The sequence below is a fragment of the Kryptolebias marmoratus genome, linkage group LG21, assembly GCF_001649575.2.
Source record: "Kryptolebias marmoratus isolate JLee-2015 linkage group LG21, ASM164957v2, whole genome shotgun sequence".
Taxonomy (NCBI): Eukaryota; Metazoa; Chordata; class Actinopteri; order Cyprinodontiformes; family Rivulidae; genus Kryptolebias; species Kryptolebias marmoratus.
In genome coordinates, this window is record NC_051450.1 from 4,757,846 (window position 1) to 4,779,562 (window position 21,717).

The 21,717-nt window shown below is 41.3% G+C and overlaps 1 protein-coding gene and 1 long non-coding RNA gene across 2 annotated transcripts in view; one reads left to right on the plus strand and one right to left on the minus strand.

Moving 5' to 3' along the window:
• zeb1b (zinc finger E-box binding homeobox 1b) overlaps nt 1-11,178 on the minus strand; it is a 59,696-nt gene extending 48,518 nt beyond the window's left edge. Inside the window, exon 1 of the mRNA XM_017436478.3 lies at nt 11,090-11,178. Coding sequence (XP_017291967.1) covers nt 11,090-11,140 — 51 coding nt within the window. The 5' untranslated portion in view covers nt 11,141-11,178. The remainder of the gene's footprint in view (nt 1-11,089) is intronic.
• LOC119616632 lies at nt 11,074-15,755 on the plus strand. The gene is made up of 3 exons (XR_005232598.1): nt 11,074-13,031; nt 14,936-15,101; nt 15,175-15,755. It is a non-coding gene; the product is annotated as an uncharacterized LOC119616632 (long non-coding RNA).
• Nucleotides 15,756-21,717: the final 5,962 nt, after the last annotated feature.

Consider the following 21,717-nt stretch of genomic DNA (forward strand, 5'->3'; position numbering starts at 1 on the left):
GTTAATGCTAGATCATCAGTCTTTTTTTTAATGACTTCCTCACCATTTGTTCTTTGGATGTTATGTTTGTGACAAAACCTGTCAGAGTGTCGATGAGTCAAGCTCTTTTTTTAATTTTTACCCATAGACTGTAGATATTTTAATACACAAAGGACTATTGAATGTGGTGGAAGAGTCAAGGCTATTACAAGACAAAGTACAGGGTATTGTTGAGCATAAAGCCAACTATTTTGCTAATTTTAGTGAGAAATTGCTTGATTTCAACAGGAACCCCTCAAGGTGATGAACTAACAACAAAGGATGTTTTGCTGTCTGAGGTCTCAGGTAAACATGCTGGTAAAATCCTAAGGTTGTGGACTTTTCGTTTCTTTTTTGCTAATTTCATCCTCAACTTCACCAAATGTCATAGCACACTATTTCCAATCAAGCTGAGTTTTGTACATTTTTTGGCACAAGAAGGAAAAAACAAAAAATGACAGAAACAGACAGCAATAAGAGTGCTTGAATGCCTATGCATTGGCACCCTTTCAAGTCTCTTTTTAAACCATTTTACTCTTGTAGTGAGGTATGTAGCATCGGCTTGCAGGCTCTGTTTTATGGTAGGCATCAATCAAAGTGTCTTCCATGGAGAAAACAAACAAATAGCTTTTAAACATCTGTTTAGGAGAGATAGAAGGAAAATGAGAGAGGCACCCAGGGAGATGTGAGGTTTTCCTCTAAGATCTCTTCATAAAACGTGAGGAAGGGCAGAAAATCCAACAAGAAAAAGATGAATAAAATAGAAAGGAAACAGAAAGATACTCAGAGACAGATCACTGTCAGGTCAGTATTTAGCTGAGGAATATCTGACAAATTGAGCTAAATAATTTTAGGAAAAAAATGCCTTTAGTAGGAACCCAGCTGAATCATGTGACTCTCACGGGGTAAATCTCATGGGAGCATCCCCCCACCTCTGAGCTCCCCTGATGGACTGGAACAACAGGAAGTCAGCCTGGCCTGCATCATCACACCACACCCACAGATAACAGCCCCCTCCCTCACACACTGTACATGTTAACACACAGTCCCAGCTGGACGCACTGCTCTTCAGTGGGGTTTAATGTGTTCGGAGCAGAAGTCTGGCTGGCTCAGTGTCTGTGGCGAGCAGGGCGCGCTGCAGCCTGGCACTGAAACAAGGAGAGGCCGAGGCGGGCAGGCAGGGGGTGGGGGGCTTTTCAGGGACTGAATAGCCCTTGTTTATCTAGGTCCCTATGGGAAGTCAGGACACTGCAGTGAATAGGAGCCAGTTAGCAGCATTGGCATAATAACACCAGGGGGAGGATGGGGTCATTGAAATTCAGGGCAGGACACTGTCAGGACAAACCCTCCTTGCCAGTTGTGGCAAAAACTTAAAGAAGCAAAGTGTTTTCAGAGGACAACAACTCAACTTTAGACTTCAAACTTTACTACAACTTAACAAAAGTGGTCAGTTTCATTCAGGAAGTTATTAGAAGCTAATGCTTATCAGTCCAGTTTTCAAGTCTCCAGTTCAACAAATGAAGACCTAGTAAAACTGTTTCTGTCCCTGAAAGAGAAAGGGTGATAATGTTCTGGCCCAAGTTTGTATTTGTCTTACTGTAGCAAAATATCTCCTGAACCAATGAACAAATGTTAGTTAATTGAGTTGAGTTGGCTATGACGTGTCAGATATTGAGCTAAATTTGGTGTGGTTGGTACAGTAGTAGCTAAGAGTCATTCAGCGAGCTAACACATCTCACAAGAACTCAGAATATCACGGGATGTAGGTATTCATAAGTTTTCACCAAAACAGCATTAACTCTGACCCTTTTCATCTAAAGATGATCTTAGTCTAAAACTTTGGCATGAAAGGTGGCATGTGATATACATTCCTTCAAGGAATGCCAACATAATGGCCTTCATGTTTTCTGCTCCCAGTTTGTGGTCTCCACAGTCCCTGATCAGGATTCTTAAATAAGCTGCCACAGGTGCTGGGGGGATGGTTGGGGGCAGTTGGCCTGGTTAGGAGCAGGGCCGCAGGAAGCCTCTTGTTTTCACAGAGATAAAGGGCTTTCAGGTTGCATCCTGGGCTGTAATCTCTCACACACTTCCTGGTTTTGTTCACGGTGAGGTAAAAGAAAATGGCAAACTAACCTTCGCCCCAAGAGGCTGATCGATAGCTTCTGATGTGACAGGATGTGTGTGTGTGTGAGAGCAGAAAATGACACATACACAGCACAAGTTTTATTTTGAGCTCTGTTCATTAATGGCCCTTTATCAGGGATGATTTATGGCTTCATTTATTCTGAGTGCTGGTTCATTACTGATGATGATTGTAAAGGTGTGCATATAAATTCTTCTCTGACCTCTTCATCTGCTTTTAGAGAACAATTAACATTGTTCCAAGCTCTTACATCCTAATTACCGAAAAGATAATGCTCTCCTACTTTAAATCCAAATACCTACTTAACCAGTCACTTAGAGCTGGCCTTGTGTTTGAAAAGATCCATTTAGTAGAAATTTGCATGAAGGGGGATTTATTGAAAAGTTGGAATTGAGGCAAGTGTAAAATTCAGAAGAACACTTTTAAGATGCAAGAAAAAACTCCCATGTTAGTTTTTCTGCTTCGTTCCCATTTATTCTGAACATGTCCTTCTCCAGAAGGCCAGCGTTTGACCATGAGCCCCACCTCGCTCTGCTGCCAGAGGAAACTTTCAATCTCTGGCTCCCCCCACCCATTTTCCTCCCTCTGGCTGCAGCACTGCCTCTCTCATACTTTTGTCAGGTGTTATTTATGAGCACTGTATAGCTGAGCTGTTGCACGTTTAAAGCACCTGCTGGTGCAGTAGAGTCAGAGCCAAGGCAGCTGCAAGAAGGAGAAAAAAAGAGGCAGAGAAGGAGCAAATGTACAGGACTCAAGAGCGGGAAACTTGAAAAGATGCTGAAATTTATGGTGTAGCAGAAAGGTGGGAAACAGACCGAAAAGTAGTGCAACCATCATGTCCATCATATACTACAGTCGTTTTTTAACAGAAAGTTTGTTTGTTAGCAAAACCTCAAAATCCAAAAGGTTCAACAGAACAGAAACTACAGTGTGTGTGTGTATGCAATTCCTCACAATATAAGAAATATGAGAGAGACCGAAGTAGCAAACAAGGAAAAAAAACATTTGTTACACACTGATGTGGCTGCATACAACTGTATATTATCATAAAGGGCCACATTTTCTGGACCCTTGCACAGTTTACATGGGAATGGTTTTTGTGAACACAAAAGTTTTTCATCATTTCAGCCTTATGTCCACACAGAAACAGTGTTTCACGAGCCCCAAAATGAAGGCAAATTACATGCGTGCATTTTTGTTGCTTTTGGTTGCTTATCTACAGCAAAACCCTTCATTAACCCTATCCTTCATTACTTACAACAACCAGACAAGACTGAGGAACAATAACTTTGCCTCAAATAGAGCAGAGCAGAACCCCCTTATTATTACAACAAAAAATCTAAGGCCAAAAAGGGTTCCATCACTTTATTGAACTGTCAACAATACAAAAACATCAAAGGTTACTGAAAAATATCCACAATATACATGAAGTATGAGAGTAGCTTTAAAAGACCGACACTTGTGTATAAAGAATTTACTCTAAAAAGCTTTGAACATCATTTCCTCTAGCTGTCCATCACTTGATACTGGGCCTGAAAAGTGTTCATGTTATCTGCTCATTTGGACTGACACAACTGCCAGTCAACACTGTCCTGCACTTTTGTGGTCTTGTAGTTTAATGTGACTTGAAGTTGGAGTTCCACTGTGTTGTGTTCTCGCTCTTGTATTTGTCATCATCGTCTTTTTCCTCTTGTGTTTCCAGTTGGAACCACAGACTGTACAACATATAGTCTGTGACTCATATGTATACAGTCTACCCAATGTGTAACCTTATGCTCCATGCCTTGTTTCCTGTTTGACAGCATTACAGTGCCACGTACAGGCCTGGCATAATTACAAGAGTATTTTGAGTCATTTTCTGGGTGTCCATGTAAATGAAAACATCTGTGAAACAGTTCTGTGTTTACAAGGATATTTCTAGAAACAACATTAAAAAAATCATTGTAGAAAAACAGTGTTTTCATGTGGACAAGGCTTTAATGTACTTACATAACTTCTAGCTTTGTACCAGGTGAGTGTGCAGTGATTGTTCATATTTAAACACTCCTGACTTATAGCAGTTACTGAGTGCATCTTGGATTGGCCACCTCCTTTTGTTGGGGCCACTTATGGAGAAGCAGGGACCTCAACAAATCACCAAAGTGGATGCTGCATGCTTTGTAGTATTCAGCCCTCTCTCTTGTTTCAGGTTGCTCATTCTTGTCTCATTAATCCTGTGTGGATGTTTATCCATGTTGACATTCAGCGTGGCAGTTGGCCTTCTTTCTGACTAACAAACAGGGTGAGTAAGGTTGAGCTATTATCTGGCTAGCTTAGCCTTGCTAGTTCAATGAGTCTGAGATGGCCGAGCAGTGGATCTGTTAGTCACCGTGGTCCCCAGGACATCACAGCAGTGTAGTGCGACTGGAATCAAGATCTGAGTATGAATGTGTAACCCCTCAGGAGAGCTATTATCAGTTCTGTGTGCAATGGAGAGGAAAATCAATATGGTCATCATAAAGGACTGGCAAAAAGCCAGACACTTGGCTGTTTTCAAAGCACAACATATGACAGTGGATTACTCTTCATCTGCTGTCATCTCATTTCATCACTGTAGACAGAGTCACTGTGAGACTACATAAAGGACAAGCACATCCACAAGGAATCGGACACTCAACGTCTATGTACAAATAATAAAACAACTGGCGGTGAAACTGTCTGAAGTGGAACCACAGCAGAGGTTTCTGCTAAAAACACAAGCTGGTGTGAGAACCCGTTGCCGGGCCCGCCTTCTGCCTATTGTGTCAGTTCGGTCTTTTTCATTAACCGCTCCACTGAGGACTGCGAGGAGGGGAGGAAAGAGTATAGATGGGCGGGTGGGAAGGGAAGACAACCAACAAGAAAGGGTGTTCAGACAGGACCCAAGAGACTTTATGTGGGCCTGAGGAGCAGCCACCAAACACATGATTAAAAACACACAATATTTACCTCCACCAGGATGGCAATTTAAAGGTAATCTCTTCCTCAAGTATATACACTATTGAGAATATTATCTCTCACCCCCATATCTGTGGGGAAAGATTGAAGGACAGAGTAGCAAAGAATAAAGATTTATTACAAAGAAATAGATGAGAACAAAAACTAATTGACCTGTATGTCCATGACTCACAAAAGGAGGCTTTCCTGCTACATTAGCTTACATGATAAACTTAACTGAGCTCTTCTCCCCTGCCACAGCTTTCTCTATCTGTGCTGAAGGGTCAAGGCTGTCAGAGTTGTTGTAGACTGACACAACCCTGAACAACTCAAAGTATGTTACCGTCGATGCTGGTCCACATGTTGTGTCTCGTCAAGGCAGCAGCTCCAGTTACCACACCACCGTAGTGATCTTTCATACTGGTGAGGGCCGACCCATGCTATTCTGAGGTCTGTGCGTGTGTAAAAGGGAGGGCCTTTTGCTCCAGTATAACAGTTATGTTATATGATGGTAGAAGCTCTCACTCCGTCATCCTTGTGTTACCCCGCACTGAGCACCCAATCCCCCTCAGTTTGTTCGTTCAGACACCATCATCTTTAACAGAGCCTCCGCGGCTGTCTGGTTCTGCTTGCTGAGCCAAAGAAAGGCCAGTATCTCAGTGAGCGGAAACTGTTGATGACTAGTTGGCAAATGGCATACACAAGAGAGTCTCTAAAATGTCTTGAAATGTTTGTGAGGGTTCTTAATTTCCTTCCAGGAGTCGCAGACGCTCAGAGTCTTGTTGCTTGAACTTTGAACATGTTCAAAAGATTTGTGTGACAGCGTTTCTTTTTGCTGAAGCCTGCACAGGAACTTTCCTTATGACAGAAAACATCTGAGGATGCAGCCCCAAAAGTCACCTATTTTTTTGCAATTTTGATTTGCCAACTAGCCTCCAACAGTTGCAGCCCAGTGAGTTAAAAACCACACAATGAGCTGTATGCGTAGCCACATTCAAAGATACGGAATACAGGGAAAACAGGGATGTGTTTATGTTGATTTTTGTGCACAAGTTAAACTTCTGAGACAAAAAGTGTCAAGCAAAGTGCTGCGATGCAGGCCCTCAAGGGCCCCGAAGGCTGCGTGAGAGAGGGATTTAAAAAATTCTGTGAATGTTCTACAGATTCCACCCTCATGGGGACCTTTGCAAAAAGAATGGGTCATATGCAAATGGCGTGCACAGTGCGGAGGAGAAGTTTCCCACAAGCAGAGTGTGAAAAGGGCTCTCCCTCCCCATGCCGGGCCGGCTGAATGGCCCTTTTCTTCTGCTGCTTAAAGTGTATGAGGTAGAGCAGACAAACTGCAAAGGTAACTACGCTCTTTCTCCTTGGGCTTCTCTCACTAAAGCCTGAACACACAATGGTTCATTTAGGCATTCAGCAACACAAACCCCAATAAAGCACATCCGAGCACAGTTAAGAAGGTTACTGAAACTGACTCGGGTTTAAAACTCCCTTTTTATGAAGGAAGAGCACCTTTTTATAGGCTAATGCTCTCCTCCTCCACGGGAGTAGCTAATCATTAAGCTGCCTCGACAGAGATGGAAGTGTGGTCGTACATCACAGAACTTTAATTCCATTGGATGGCCAGATATCAGATGAGGAAGGCTTGTTCCGCAGCTTTCTTAACAAGAATTTTCAGACAGAAACCTTTGGGGTTTTTTTCTGGCTAAAAATACTTAGTTTAAAATATTTTAATAAATTATGTAAACAAATAAAGTAAAAAAAATGACCACAGGGGGATTTTAAATTATAATAACCATAAGTTGTTATCTGGTCTGGGAGATGGTTGCCATTTGTGTCCTACTTTACATCTGCCAACACCAAACCCTCCCCACTTGTCACCTGTTGTACCCCAACCCCGTTGCATGTTCTTCTGCAAGAAAGATGGAGTTTCCAGTTTAAAAGAGGAGGGGTCAGAGTAGAAAGGCAGGAGGGAGCAGAGAACTCCCACCCATCCCCACACCCCATCTCTCCCCTCTGTCATTGAGCAGACTCAAACACAAACACAATTGGACATGCTGGAAGACGCACAATGGCACAGAGGGGGGAAAGTGACGTCATACTCTAAGAACGCATGGGTGCCCAGGTCAGGGGGCAATCAACCCCCCCACCATAACCCCAGATACTGTGGTTTAACCCCCCTCCGTCCCTCACCCCCCATCCTCTATTCTCTAAACTAAAGACTAAGCTTTGGAAGGAGGAGGGAGAGGGAAGAGACTGAGCGAGCAAAAGGACACAGTGGGGGATTTTCTTCTTCTGACTTGGATGTTTTAAATGACGCTCATAAGAGAAGTTGGTTAAAAAAACAGCAGTGTGATAAATGAAAAATTTCCTCCTCACACAGTCACACAACAGGGGTGAAACCTTTACATGTAAACACATGTCCTTTAAAACACAGGAGTGACATGTGAGCACACCTCTTCTGAAACACAGATTACTTTTGTTTTCACTGCAGAAACCTGATTAGTACTCTTACTAAGGCTGGCTCATAGGACAGCATTAGGTGATAGATTAGGATGCGTTGACAACCACAAAATTGAGTATTAAAAATGTAGGCTACTGTCAAATGCATGATGTTGCAAAATTTATCATTATGTTAACTTGTCTCTAACAGTTAAAAGGTTTGTCACATTTGATGTTCCCAATAAACAAGACTTTTTTGTGTTTTACACTATATTTCATATACTAACTTTGGGATAAAGTGTAGTTTTATAAGTTCTTATGTGAAGCATAAATTACAAATTCAGTTCAGAAATGGTCTGTCTATATAGACTGAACCAAAATATAAGCACAACACTTTTGTTTCCGCTTCCATTTTTCATGAGCTGAACTCAAAGATCTAAGACAATTGACGGGCAACAGCTCTGGTGGACATTCCTGCAGGCACCATCTGTGGCATTGAGCTGTACATTTTAGAGTGGCCTTTTATTGTGGCCAGCCTAAGGCATACCTGTGCAATAGCCATACTGTCTAATCAGCATCCTGATATGCCACACCTGTGAGGGGGATGGATTGACCCAACAAAGGAGAAGTGCTCACTAATACAAATTTACACAAATCACAACTTTGTGAACAATAGTTGAGAGAAAAAGGTCTATTGTGTACATAAAAAAGAAAAACAAAAGTGTTGCATTTATATCTTTGTTCAGTGTACACACACACACACACACACACGCACCTATATATATATATATATATATATATATATGTAGAACTGTTTAGTATTCTGCAACATAAAAAAGACAATTTAATATAAACATCATGATAAAATCATGGAAATTGGTTTAGTGTAAAGACAAAATGTGTTATAATAGTAACCTAAGGCTAACCCATATTGACCAGCCCAAGATGTTACATGTTACTCCATAAATTTATGTCATGTTAACATGTGGTTGTGTTCGGAGTGAAACCAGCACTCAGGGTATGTAGTTGTAGCCAGTAAACATGCTGGTCAACATTACGGAAGGTTTTGTGAAGTGCCAATGGATGATTCATCAAATATGAGATCTCAGATGGATGGATGGATAAAGAGTTGAAAAAAAAAAAAAGAATTGAATTGTTAAAAAAATGATGAAAACATTTTAATCACCCAATGACCGTGGATACAAATCTGTCCCAGAGTTTATTTGGTAAAAAAATGTTGATACCGGCTGCATTCCACTATTCCCAAATTGCAGTGTTAAATTCCCACGGCAGAGGACGGCTGCTGGTACTGACAGGAACTGACTGAGGCTGAGACGACAAAAGGAAGGGGGAAGCCGAGTGCAAACACCTGTCCCGCTGCAGGCTGTTAACACCTCTCTGTTTATGGTACAGGAATGGAGCTCACCTTGATCTCAGCTTCTTCTGTTTGCCAGGGACCTACCTGAGTCACTGAGTCAAAAACTAAAGACTTTTTGCATCAAAAGAATAGCGGTAAGGAGCTCTTCTAATGAGACAAAGATGCATGCCCATATAAGACTCTTACATGGATGGTCTGGTCATTTCTGAAGGTATCGTCTGTCAGTAGTCATCTCATGCAGGATGTCCCACTCAGAGTGTGTATTGGAGATCACTCTCAGCTACTACCACACCGCATGCTAGCTTCATTTGTAAAGCTGACCGAGTTAGAGCCATTTTGTGTTGGCTAATGTTGACTAGCTATGGCAGGCATCTTGAACTGGATTGACTCCAAAAGTTAATTAGATGTAGATGTAGATCCAGTAACTTCTTTCTGCAAGTTTCATTAAATTTTGTCCAATGGTACATGACATATTTTGCTAACAGTCAGACAAAGGAACACAAAGACACAAACAAAACCATAAACTGCCTTCAGCCATGCAATAACTATTTGACAGAACATCACTTCAAAAATGACCAGATGATTCCTTTCAAACATCCACCAGAACGAAGGCAACAAGGAGCAAGCAGCCTGACCTCACCCTTCCACATGCAGCCAGGGTGAAACCATACAATCAGGCTAAGGCAACAAAAAAATCACCTTTTTAAATTTAAAATACCAATAAAGCTATAAAAACTCAATTAAAGAAAACTGGGGTGTAGGACAATAACCGAGACCTGAAATAAATAGGTAATAAAATCACTTCCTTCCACCAAAACAATCCATTCCCACGAGCAGAACTTTAACTGAATCTACAGAATATAGCCCAGAAATCAAAACGGCACTTTATAAATCCTTCCACAGAAAACTCGGGACGGGCGCATGTTTCCCACCCACGGGTTCCCGTCAGAGCAACACCAGCTATCCGCTCGATGGGTGACAGAACACGGACACCGCGCTGACACGCGCGAGACTCACGCGAGTTAATGACCGCGCGGGAGAAGCCAACAAAAATACCACATAACATAATACAGGAAAACAGCTTTTCTTAACGTACAACTAACTACTATAAAACGAGTTTTTTTGTATTTAGACGACATATTTGTATAGGTTAGAAAACAAACTAATTCTTAAAATAACTACACGGTGTCTTAAAATGGAAACCGAAAAGAAAATACAAGAAAAGTTATTTGTGCGAGGTTAGCCAGCGTCCACGGTCCTACAAGAATCAGGATCTCCCCAAGAAGCGCGCGACAGGAGAGGATCCGCTCTCCTTATATGGGCAGCGCTCGCCCAGTTCCCACAAACAGCGCGTGAGCTCTCCCTCGCGCACCCCGTCAGAGAGGTGTTTCTGCTGGCCTTTCAGCCGTTACTTTATCAGCGAGGAGCCGGGCTGAGGCGCTCCGCGTAAACAAGAGGAAGTTCCGACACGAAATACAATGAAACAAATACTTGTTTTAAAACACTCCAGTGGTGTCGTCGATGGTCAAACTAAATTAAAGCACGCGACGGGAAGGTTTAGACCAGACAAAACGTGCTTTATCAGTCCGACTTGTGACACAGCAAGTCTATCGCTACCTGCTATGAGTGGGCAAAAGAAAGAAAGAATCAAACAGTTCCATTCCTCTTTTTTCCTACTTCATATTACTTTTCGAAAAGGTTCCTAAAGCCACCCTGCTTTGTGTTGTAAATGATAACAAACTACAGAGGAAGACCGCAGCAACAACCAGGTACTCCGTTTTCTCCCTGAAACAGGTCCGAGTTTCCTGTTGGGCTTTAAAACTCGACCCAACGTGGCTAAATCAATGAATGAGGACTTTTTCAACGTGTCGTCCGACGAATAAAGGAGCGCAGAGTGAACCCGGGAGCCAGTCCGCTCCTGGCCGCGGGAGGCGCGGATAACGGTCCGCCCGGAGGAGCGGAGGCGGCAGAGACGCGACCCAGGTATAACGGTCCACACAGCGGCTGGGACACAGCGCTCACTACTTCTCACCACTTTCGGCTCCGAGAAACAACACTGAACTTTTCGGGGAAATTCTCCGGAGGCAGGACAGCCTCCGGACCCGCTGGGCCGGGAGAAAAACTGCGCTTCGGAAGTAGTTTTCACTCACCGTTGGTCCTCCTCGGGTTCGCCTGTTTTCTGCGCTTACACCTGGGGCCATCCGCCATGATCCTTTCGTTGTGTCTAAATGCTGCCGGAGAGTCACCTCCTCTCTCACCCCTCTCCCCCTCCTCCTCCACCTCCCTCCCTCCCTTCACCTCCCCTTCTCCGCACCTGGTTTACGACCAGCTTTGCGACATTACCTTCCCGGACCTCCCGGAGCCCGGCAGTGAAAGCAGCTCAGACACTGAGCGTGTACCTGCTCCACGGGCAGGACGCGAATGTTTATTTAAAGCGCTGTTTTCATCATGCCCATATAAAGTTGCACTTCCGGTTCACTTAGCTTTTAGAATATAATAATTGCTAAAACGGAAAATGTCAGTTCTGTTTGTTTTGCTGAAAATATATCTATCAAGTTGAAACTTTTAGCCTTAAGAATAATTTTAGCAGTTGTATGTGTACACACCTGGCCTATCAATAATTAAAGGCCTAGCGCTCCATAGAGGAATGCATATCGCCCGCCGCATTTGAATGCCACAGTTTCAGACTGACATCATTTTATGATGAGAAATGACGGAGTGCTGCTTTGTAAATGACTCAGCTACCAACAAAATCTTAGCTCAATCTCTGCTAAATTGACTGAGGAATGGCCATTTCTGTGTTGGCTAAAGTCCATAAGCTGTGGTAGCCATCTTGAATTGACTGAAAAGGTTACATAGTTTACATCCATTGATTAGTTTCTGAAAGTTTCATTAAAATTTGTCCTGTGGTTCATGATATATTTAGCAAACAGACACAAGCAAATACAGTATTATTTGCCCTCACTTTCTGGCAGCTGGTGACAATTACTTGATAATTACTTAACAGAAGTTCATCAGACATGATGAATGGTAACTGACATTGTCAGTTCTCTACCCAAATCCAAGTTGGCACCCTGTTTGTGTTTGAATGTGTGGGTAAAACACAGTAGGGTGGTAATATGGCAGACAGAGCATGTGTGTGTGTTAGAGACCGTTATCCTCCACCTAAAGAAAGACCCTGCTGTTCTCCTGAAGCAAGCTCAACAACCGTGGTGAAGAGGATGCAGACATCTGCAGGTTCAAACTGTGTCCAATCAGACCCCAACCTTCACACACAAACACCGTACTGTATCACGTTGTGTGAAACAAAAAGGAAAACATCAGGCGCATGTGTTTGAAGTGAATTCCTCTGAATGCTTGCAGGGATGTGGGAGATGTAGTTTTTAAACTCGGAGCGGAATGAAATGGTACTTGAAGTCTCATGACTTTCAACAAAACAAACACTTGCTGTGAGGCTCTGACTGGTCTAGAAGCAGATGACTACGATTATTGATGGTAACTCTTCATATGTTAGATGTGTTGTATTTTTCAACTTATCGTAAAAATTATTATTTTCAGTATTTGTATGTATTGTAAAGGCAGACTGTCTTAAACTGGTTTCAAAGGAGGTGGCAGTCGAAAATGTAAAATTTTACACATCAAAGATTTATAATAAACATTTGGTTCTTACCATGGACCAGATGATTTCTATTAAAGTACTAACAGCAAAAGTTGAAAATTTAAAGATTTAATTTTTTAAAATTATGATCTTAAGAGGATAGTTCAGATAAACTGAATTAGATTTCTTTGGAAATGACATAATCTAGAGTTTGTCGTAGAAGTGGAACTGAAAACCAGACACTGAGACGGAGTCAAAGGTAAGTGGTTTTATTTACAGGTGCATGTAAGAACAGTGAGGAGCAACCAGGAGGATCTGAAACAGCAAGGAAGAGCAAAGTGAGGCTGAGTTTGATCATATAGTAGAAGGCAGTGAATAATTGTTTCTTTCTTACAGGTCTGAAGGGTGACAAGGCGTAGAGGCAAGACAGGGTAAACCAGAGACGGTCCAAGAGGAGGAGTATCCAGAAATCCAGCAACATGTAAGTTCCACAGGTAAGTGCAGCGCTTAGTTCCAGGCAGGCAGGTATTTACAAGGAGGTGAACAGCACACCCTGAGGCGAAGGGTTAGCGTAGCCGTGAGCTTCGAAGGCAGAGACATAAGGCTGAGATCCAGACCCATAAGGCGCGATGCTCCAGAGAAGATCTGGAACCAGCCGGTGGGCAATCGGCTGCAGCTGTGGAGGAAGAGTTAGTGGCACCGCCAGCAGGGCGGGGACAAAACTCCACATCCTCACAGGTTTTCTGTGAATGACTGAGGGAGCTGAAACTGAGATATTAAAGCCAGAAGTAGCGTAACTACAGCTAAAAGTAAAAACTAAATAAAAGCTAAATGTAACACAAAGTTAGCTAAAGGCTAAAAGCTAGAATCTTAAAAAAACAAAAGGCTAACTAAAAGCTTAAAACTACAAAAAGCTAGAGCACCAAAACTGCAGCTAAAAGCAGTAAAAGTGCTGAATCAGCACTTTGCCATCGAGATAGCTAAGTGAAGGACCTCACTTTGGAGAAATAGAGTTTTTATTTGACAGTCTAGCAAGCTAATGTCTAAGAAAATAGTGGATTGCAGCCATCTTAAAAACAACTTTAACCTCAAAACATTCACAGCAGCGTCATGTAAGCACTTATGATTTAGAAAGTCAAATTCACAATAGACGTTTAATTACATAAATCTCTGGCTTTGTTTACGAGTGCAGAACAAATGAATGAAGAAAGCAGGAGCAGCAGCGAGAGGAAACACTCCTGCTGCAGCATGGGTCAGTTCCAGATGAAAGATTGTAACATTTTTTGCTGAATTAACTGTGTTACACAAAATTGATGATGATGTAAATGTTTAAATGCATGAACCACTATGAGTTATTTACAATAGAAACAATAAACATGCCAAATGTTGAAACTAAGAAACTGTACTTTTGAATTTGTAACAGGTTAGTAAAAGAACTAGGTATGAAAAGAATATTTTAAAGAGGCTGAATCTCTCTAAAGTAAATATGGGCAAAGGGTTCACCAATCTGCGAAAAAAGGGCCTCTAAAAAAAAAGAATACTTTCAAAATAATGTAGGAACACTTTTAATATTCCATCATCTACAGTTCATCTACAAATGCTGGTCATGTAAAGAAGAAGCCATATGTGGACAACATCTTAAAACGTTGCCACCTTCTCTGAGGTCAAAAGGACTGAGGTCAGAGAAATCAAAATTTGAAATTCTGTTTGGATGTTATGGTTCTCCATACTAAATAGGGGAGAGGTCCATCTGCCTATTATCAGTTGAGTTCCAAAACCTGCCTCTTTGTTGATTTTGGTGTGCATTAGTGCTTCTGACAATGGATGGTTACACATCTGGAAATGAAAAAATATATATACGGTACAGGTTTTAGAACAATGTATGCTCCTCTCCAGCAAAAAAGACCCAGTACTGTTGAGCAACTAGAACAGTCCAGAACAGAGTTCATCAGACAAGAATTGGACAATATTCCCACAAAAACCTCCAGCAGCTGCTCTCCTCATTTCTTAGACTGTTGTTAAAAGAAAAGGGAATGTTCACAGTGGGAAACTTTTTTAAATTATGTTGCTGCTATCAACTTTAAAGTGACCTTATTTGTTCAAAAATGTTGTTTTAAAAAGGTTTTTAGCTTCAACTATGTTCCAATGTGAATAAAATTTGGGCATTCTGTTTTTATTAAGCTGTTACACAATGTCCCAACTTTGCTGCTGTGGCATTGTCAGTCAGTCTCTTCCACCATTGGGTGGTGACAGATTGACATGTCCTCCTCACTGTGCTCTGGTATTTAAGGCGTCTTCTGCTTTCTGCTTGTCGCCTGTTTTGATATGACCTCGGCCCCTCTTCGAGTCCTTCCTCGAACCTATTGACTAATTGTGTTCTTTGTATGTGTGTGTTCAGTTTCCGTCCCCGTGAACCTGCACCTGGCTCCCTGACGTCCCTCCTGCCTCCTGTAAATACGAGCACCCATCTGAACCTGGATATTCACCTGTCTCACTTGGCCCTGGACCTCCCTCACCAGCACGCAGCCTGCTGAACCCGAGGACCTGTCTGCTGCTCACACTCAGTAAGTTCGGCCTACTCAGACTCGTCCAAGATTCACCTGTCTCTGAAAGTCACCATCCTGTTTCCCTCTGCAGTTCTGACCAGACTCCCTGTTAGGCATTAATAAAGTTCCCTTCAGTGGTTCTGCTCCTCCTCTCTGCCGTTTACCCTGGACATCAGATCAGTTTCTGATAGCTGCAGTTGGGGTTGTATGATACTGCTGCTGGAAGAGCCCCCAGGCTGCACAGGAAGTGGTACAGCTATGTGCTGTTGCTCTTTGTGCACACAAATAACCATAGAACTGGATGTAAATAACTGTTTAATATGAAACTGACAGCAGTGTGGTGTTTGTATAAACTGATATGAAATATTTGAGATTGTAGCTGTTTTAGGACTAGCCTCTAGCTCATCAGTACTGTCAGAATTTAACAACATCTACAAACCGAAGTCATTCAAAGAGCTTTCTACAACAGGTAAGATATTAACTGCTCATAACTTTTCCACAATATCCCTTTAGACCTCCCACTATGTTGTTTCAAAGAGAACAGCTGAAAATGAATCTGACTACAGACACGAGGCAACAAGGACAATCAGCTGATCATTCAGCTACATGTGACAGCTTGTGTACAGATAATGGTGGATCTGTGGGGTGAATAATTCAGTGGCCACAGAGCAGTCCAGCACTGGGGGCATGCTGCCCAGACAGAGAGTAATAGCTTTAGCATAAACATCACATTCAAACTTGATCCAGGTGGCTTCTCCCAACAGTGCAGCCTGTCTGCGAGACACGGAGGGGGGGTGTATCCAGCTCTCTGCGCTTTGCAACTTCACTGATGAAAAAAAAAAAGCCTCAGGAAAATTGTGCATCAGCAAAGATCAATGATGAGACGGCCTGCTAACAGTGCGGTTGTAGTAGTGTTTTTCTGCTCTCGGAGCCTGGAAAACCAGGATGCCTGTCATCCAATGGAAACAAGCACCTTTCCCATTTTCCTTGGATCCCTTTTAGCATGAAGTCATTTTTCAGCATCTGTGAAAAACAAAGAATAACAATTATAACCACTAAAAATGCAGCTCAACCTGAAGAAGTCTCATATTTGTCTCAGAAAAACCCAAGTAAAACTGAGGGATTTGTTTTTGCTGGCAAATCTTTGTATTTTACAGTGAAGCAAGTTTATACTCCAAGAAATCAGAACAATATGTAGCTAGTTTTGTTATATTTAGGTGCCCTATGACCGCTCATTAATATCACCTACCTGTGTTTTTGTTATTCTGTTCCTGTGTCTGTTACGAAAACATCTCATGAACAATTGAATTCATTTTAATGACATTTTCAGAAGGTAATCATTAGATGTGCATTTACAACAAATTACCTTTTGGAGTCAACCCTATTAAAGATGGCTGCCACAGCCAACAAACCTTTAAATAAAACACAAGCATGACAATAACTCAGTTTTACAGATAGTGACCAAAAGTTAGGTGTGTAGCTGACACTGGTCTCCAATGTATGTTCTAAGGGCTAACTGACTGCACAAGTGCACTTGTTTCAAATTGGACTGTTTGTCTGTTGCAAAATATCTAATGAATCACTGGACACAGTTTAATGAAACTTTCTGAAAATAATCAGTGGATGTAGATCTACAACTGAATAATAAATCATTTCAATACAAGATGGTTGCCATATCTAAGCAAACTTGGCAAACATAAAGTCATCAAATCTTAGAGATACAGAGTTAAATATTAGTGTGGTTGTAGTTGAGTCTTCCCTAACATTACTCCAAACACTACACATTCTGCATAGCTTTGTTTAAAACATTAGCATTTAATGTTGGAATAAAGCCTGTTTGTCTAAAAGCAAAATATCTCAGGAATAACTTCTCAACAAATAATCATTGGATGTACACCTACAACTCATTATCATTTGGACTCAATCCAATTCAAGATGGCTGCCACAGCTATTTGACATTAGCCAACTCAAAAATGGCTCTAACTCAGTCAGTGTTACAGATATTAAGCTAAAATGTGACGTAGTAGTAGTTGAAAGTAACTGAGAAGGACATCACAAAAAATCTTTCTTTCTTTCTTTCTTTCTTTCTTTCTTTCTTTCTTTCTTTCTTTCTTTCTTTCTTTCTTTCTTTCTTTCTTTCTTTCTTTCTTTCTTTCTCTTTATTTTGAACAGACAAAATACATATAAGCAAGGAATATATATATAATTAAAACAAATTGTCTTGCCCCATTGACATGCATTACATTATCTGTTCGAAAAGGACCAGGTAGAAGATACAAGATCTTATAATTTCCTGCCCTACTCATACTCATCAACTTATAAACATTTGATTCTCCAAACATCAAATAAATGTAAATTATTTTCACATGACATGACACTTAAATCTCACATTCTCATCTTTAAATATACAATTATTTAAACATTTTATATCATCAATAGCATTATTGGTATTTGAAACACTCATCTTACATAACATATTTCTCAATAAGCTCCTTTTTAAACAGTTTTTTAAGCTGGTTTATATTTGTACTTTTTTTAACTCATCACTCAATCTATTCCATAAATCTACTCCACACTGAAAAACAAAAACTCTTTTTGGTTGTTCTAATACATTGTTTTTTAAAATTTCCTTCTCCTCTTAAACTATAACCCCCCTCTCTGTCACAAAACATGTTTTGAATATGTTTTGAATACGAACTGATGATTTCTTACTTTAAACATAAGTTGTACTGTTTTAAAAGTTACAATTTCCCAAGATTTTAATACATTTGACTTAAAAAATAATGGGTTTGTATGTTCCCAATAACCCACATTATGGAGAATTCTAATTGATTTCTTTTGTATGATGTAGAACGGCTGTAAATTTGTTTTGTATGTATTGCCCCAGACTTCCAGACAATATGTCAAATATGGTGCAATGAGTGTATTATACAAAATAAACAAAGATTTGTAGTCCAGGACAACATATGGCATAATATTTTCAAGGTTTGACCAAAATGACTAAAACTCAAAACTACACTACACAAAACTCTGGCATGAAAGGCTATGGGCGATCTGCATTCCTTCAAGGAATGCTAGGCCTTAATTTGAATGGATGATTTCACAAAAGGCAGTTATGAGACTAAGGTTTAATTTAGTAAAAATTCCCAGGACAACAGAGACCATTTTTGTCACAAGTTTCCTAAATGAGAGAGGGGTGTGGGGGGTTCATTAAGGTAATGACGTCTGTAGTAGAAGTTTGGACTAATGCAGAGCATGAAATGAAATGAAAGCCTGACTTTTGCTCTTCCTGTGGGAGGTAAACCAGAGGAGAGGAGGGTGGGGGGAGTGAAAGATCAGCAGCCGTCCTCCACTACATTAAGGGATCATGCTGCTCCCTGAAAATGAGTATTGATCCTCCCAGGTCCAGGATCGTTTAGGAGATTAATGTGAGTGGTGGTGGAGCTCCACACAGGACCGGGGGATCAGCTCACTGGGATGGCCTCTCCAAACATGGGGACAGAGGGGCTGGTGGGTGGCTGGGATGAAAAAGGCGGGTGGGTAGGCCACTGACTCTGTGCCATCTGGGCTGTTAGCTGAGAGAATCAGCTGGATGTCCAGAAATCAGAGGGCTGGAAATAATAATAAAAAACCCAGAGTTTAAAATGGAAACTGTCAGGCTGAAAGAGTTCAGAGTGTCACAAGCAGGCAGGATGGATGGAGGGAAAACAAGCAAATGAAGGACCACGGGAAACGAGAGTAAAAGAGAGGAACAGAAAGTGAAAAAAAAGCAAAGAAGGTTTCCCCCTCCCCTGCTCCAAACAGAGAGGAAGAAGCAGGAGGCGGTGGCAGTGATCGAGAGAGAGACTCAACTGCCTAATCTGTCCCAAGAGACGGCAGCTAAATGTGAGGTCCTCCTCTCCTTTTCACAAACCAACCAACCCCCCAAACAGCAGAGTCACAGCTAAAAGGTACCCAACCCAAAGTGTCCAGGTGGAACAGTCGGTCCAGATGATGCCACGGTGACAAAAGATTCATTTCAGCCTTCAAGGAAAAGAGCGAGAGAGCTGGGAAAGTGAACACAATAATCCCCCAACAACAATCTGGTTCACTGCAAATAAATACATCTCAATGCAGGCTGAGTTTTCTCAGTCTCCTGAGGTTAGGCTGTCCCCAAAGGAGGCAGCTAAAATAAATACCAGCTGAAGTATTCACCAGTAGCTGAATGCAAATTGTCAGATTCTAAAATCCAACAATGCAGTGCATTGGGTACTAGAAATCAGTCTAAAGACATGGTACTCTCTGCTCACTTCAGACTTTTTTTTTCTCAAGACAAGAGATTTGTGTCATGCTTATCTCAGTCTTAAACTCATCTTAAACATCAAACATTTGAGTAACAGTGAGCAGGAGAGAATCAAACACTGTTCTGTTTAATGCATGAAAATCCCTAGCTATCTATCTGTTTGTTTCTGTCTATAAACAAACAAACAATCAGCAGTTTTGAAGTCAAAATGCTGCCAACCTGTATTATGGGAAGTTTAGAATGCTTATTTCTGTCTAGTTGGGCCTAAAAGTCACTGTAGACAGCAGTCTGGAAGTGCTGCTGAGTTCTTCTGTTAATTATCACTTGCTGCCAAAGGTGAAGGTGGAGAGATAATATTTTTGCTTGTGTCCGTTTGTGCGTGTGTGCGTGTGTGCGTGTGTGTGTGTGTCTGTGTGTGTGTGTGTGTGTGCGTGCACACGTTTGTCTGTACTGTCAGCAAAACATCTCATGCATCACTAAACAAATTTTTATAAAACTTGCAGAATGCAATCATTGAGTTGACATCTCTTGTGGAGACTTTTGATTCAAGATGGCTGCCACAGCTAATCAACCTTGGTCTACACAAGAATGGCTATACCTCAGTGAATCTTTACAGACAATGAGGTCAAATTGAGCTTGATAGTAGCTGCAACACATAGTCCAATTGCTAACAGATCATGTGTGATCACACAATATATTAAATTGTCACATGAGCTTGTGCAAAATGTTATTTTCTAAATTTGACCATATTAGCTATAACTTTGTCATTTCTTATAAGATGATCCTAGTCTAAAACTGTTGTGAAAAATGGAGGTTGATTTGCATTTCTTCAAAGAGTGCTAGGCCTTCTTTAATTTTAAGATTGCTTATTTATTATTAACTATCTTATTTTTCCCTCATTCAGTCAAACCTATTGTTGTCATTTCCTTGTTTAAGGAAAAATGGGTGAATGGCTGTCTTGTTAATCAGCTTATTAGGCTTTTTTCACACACCCACTACACTTTCTATGACCTACACAACTTATTAGAATGAGGCTGGATAGTGGAAAATTTGGAAAACCTACTTTTAGTGTGAAGGTAATCCCAATGCTGTGACAGTCTGAGTAATCAACAAATACTTTAGGGGTTTCCTGCTATTTTCTGTGTCCCTGAGATGGTTTATATCCTTATCACGCTCTATGTACCCACCCTGGCATGACTTTCTTAGACTACATCAGAATAGCTACAAACTAAAAGATCACACCACGCTAACATGATGTTACCACCACAAGTATGAGTTCTACACCAAGTTGGTTCATAACCTTGTCACAATCACACATATAGCCTAGGCATGAGGTCAGAGTGACTAGTTCAGCTTCAAAGTCTCAACAACCAAGCCTGGTGTGAAGGTCATGGATACGCTCCAACACCAGTCTTGCTATGGACGTTTTGTGCAAGCTCAAACCTCTTCATGATTGATTTCCCTGTATCATGTGTAGGGGAAACCACTGTGTCCTAAATACACCCCTAAAGTCCCTACTAGACCCTTGCAAAAATCACTGATGTTCTGAAAGATTTTTTTAATTTGTAGTGGAGTTGCTATCCAGTTTGAAGGGGGTCTCAAGGTCCATTTATGCAAAAGACAACACATATAATGGAACCTTTAGAAGAGAGGCTGTGCAAATGTGTAGAGCTCCAAACACATCAAAGATACTTCCTTGCCTGGGCATAGGGACAGAAAACTCCTAAAGAACAGTAAAAAGGAGACTGCATGTGAACTGGGTATAAGCCCAAAGGCAGCAAAGGAGAAGTAAAGGTATGTGCAGGATTGATTTATTTGAGCCCACAACAAATCGACAAGCAAGTTGAGTGGTGATGCTACTGATAGGGCGAATAATCTGACAGTTTCTCACATTGGTAAAACCAGACAGAAGAATTCTGTGTTCACATGCCGCAATATTTAATGGCCGCGCAAATCACTACCGTCTACTGTGCTGCCTTTTTTACGTCTCTTTCTGAGAATTATCTCTTCCACCACCATCGCCATGTTTGCTATTGTCTGGAACTGACCTCTGAACTCTGCACTGCCCTCTAGTGGATGTATTGTTTAACAACCATGTCAATGTACTGCACTCAGGGGAAGTACATGGACAAAGACATTTGACAACATTTGAAACAGGCATACCTATTTACATAGGCAAAGTGAGCACAAGTGGGCCTTTAAATCAATCAATCAATCAATCAAATTTTATTTGTATAGCACATTTCAGCAGCAAGGCATTTCAAGGTGCTTTACATAATTAAAAAACAAAATAAAAACAGCATGTGACAATGAATAAACAGTAAGAAAGAGACAAACATCAAAAACCCGCAG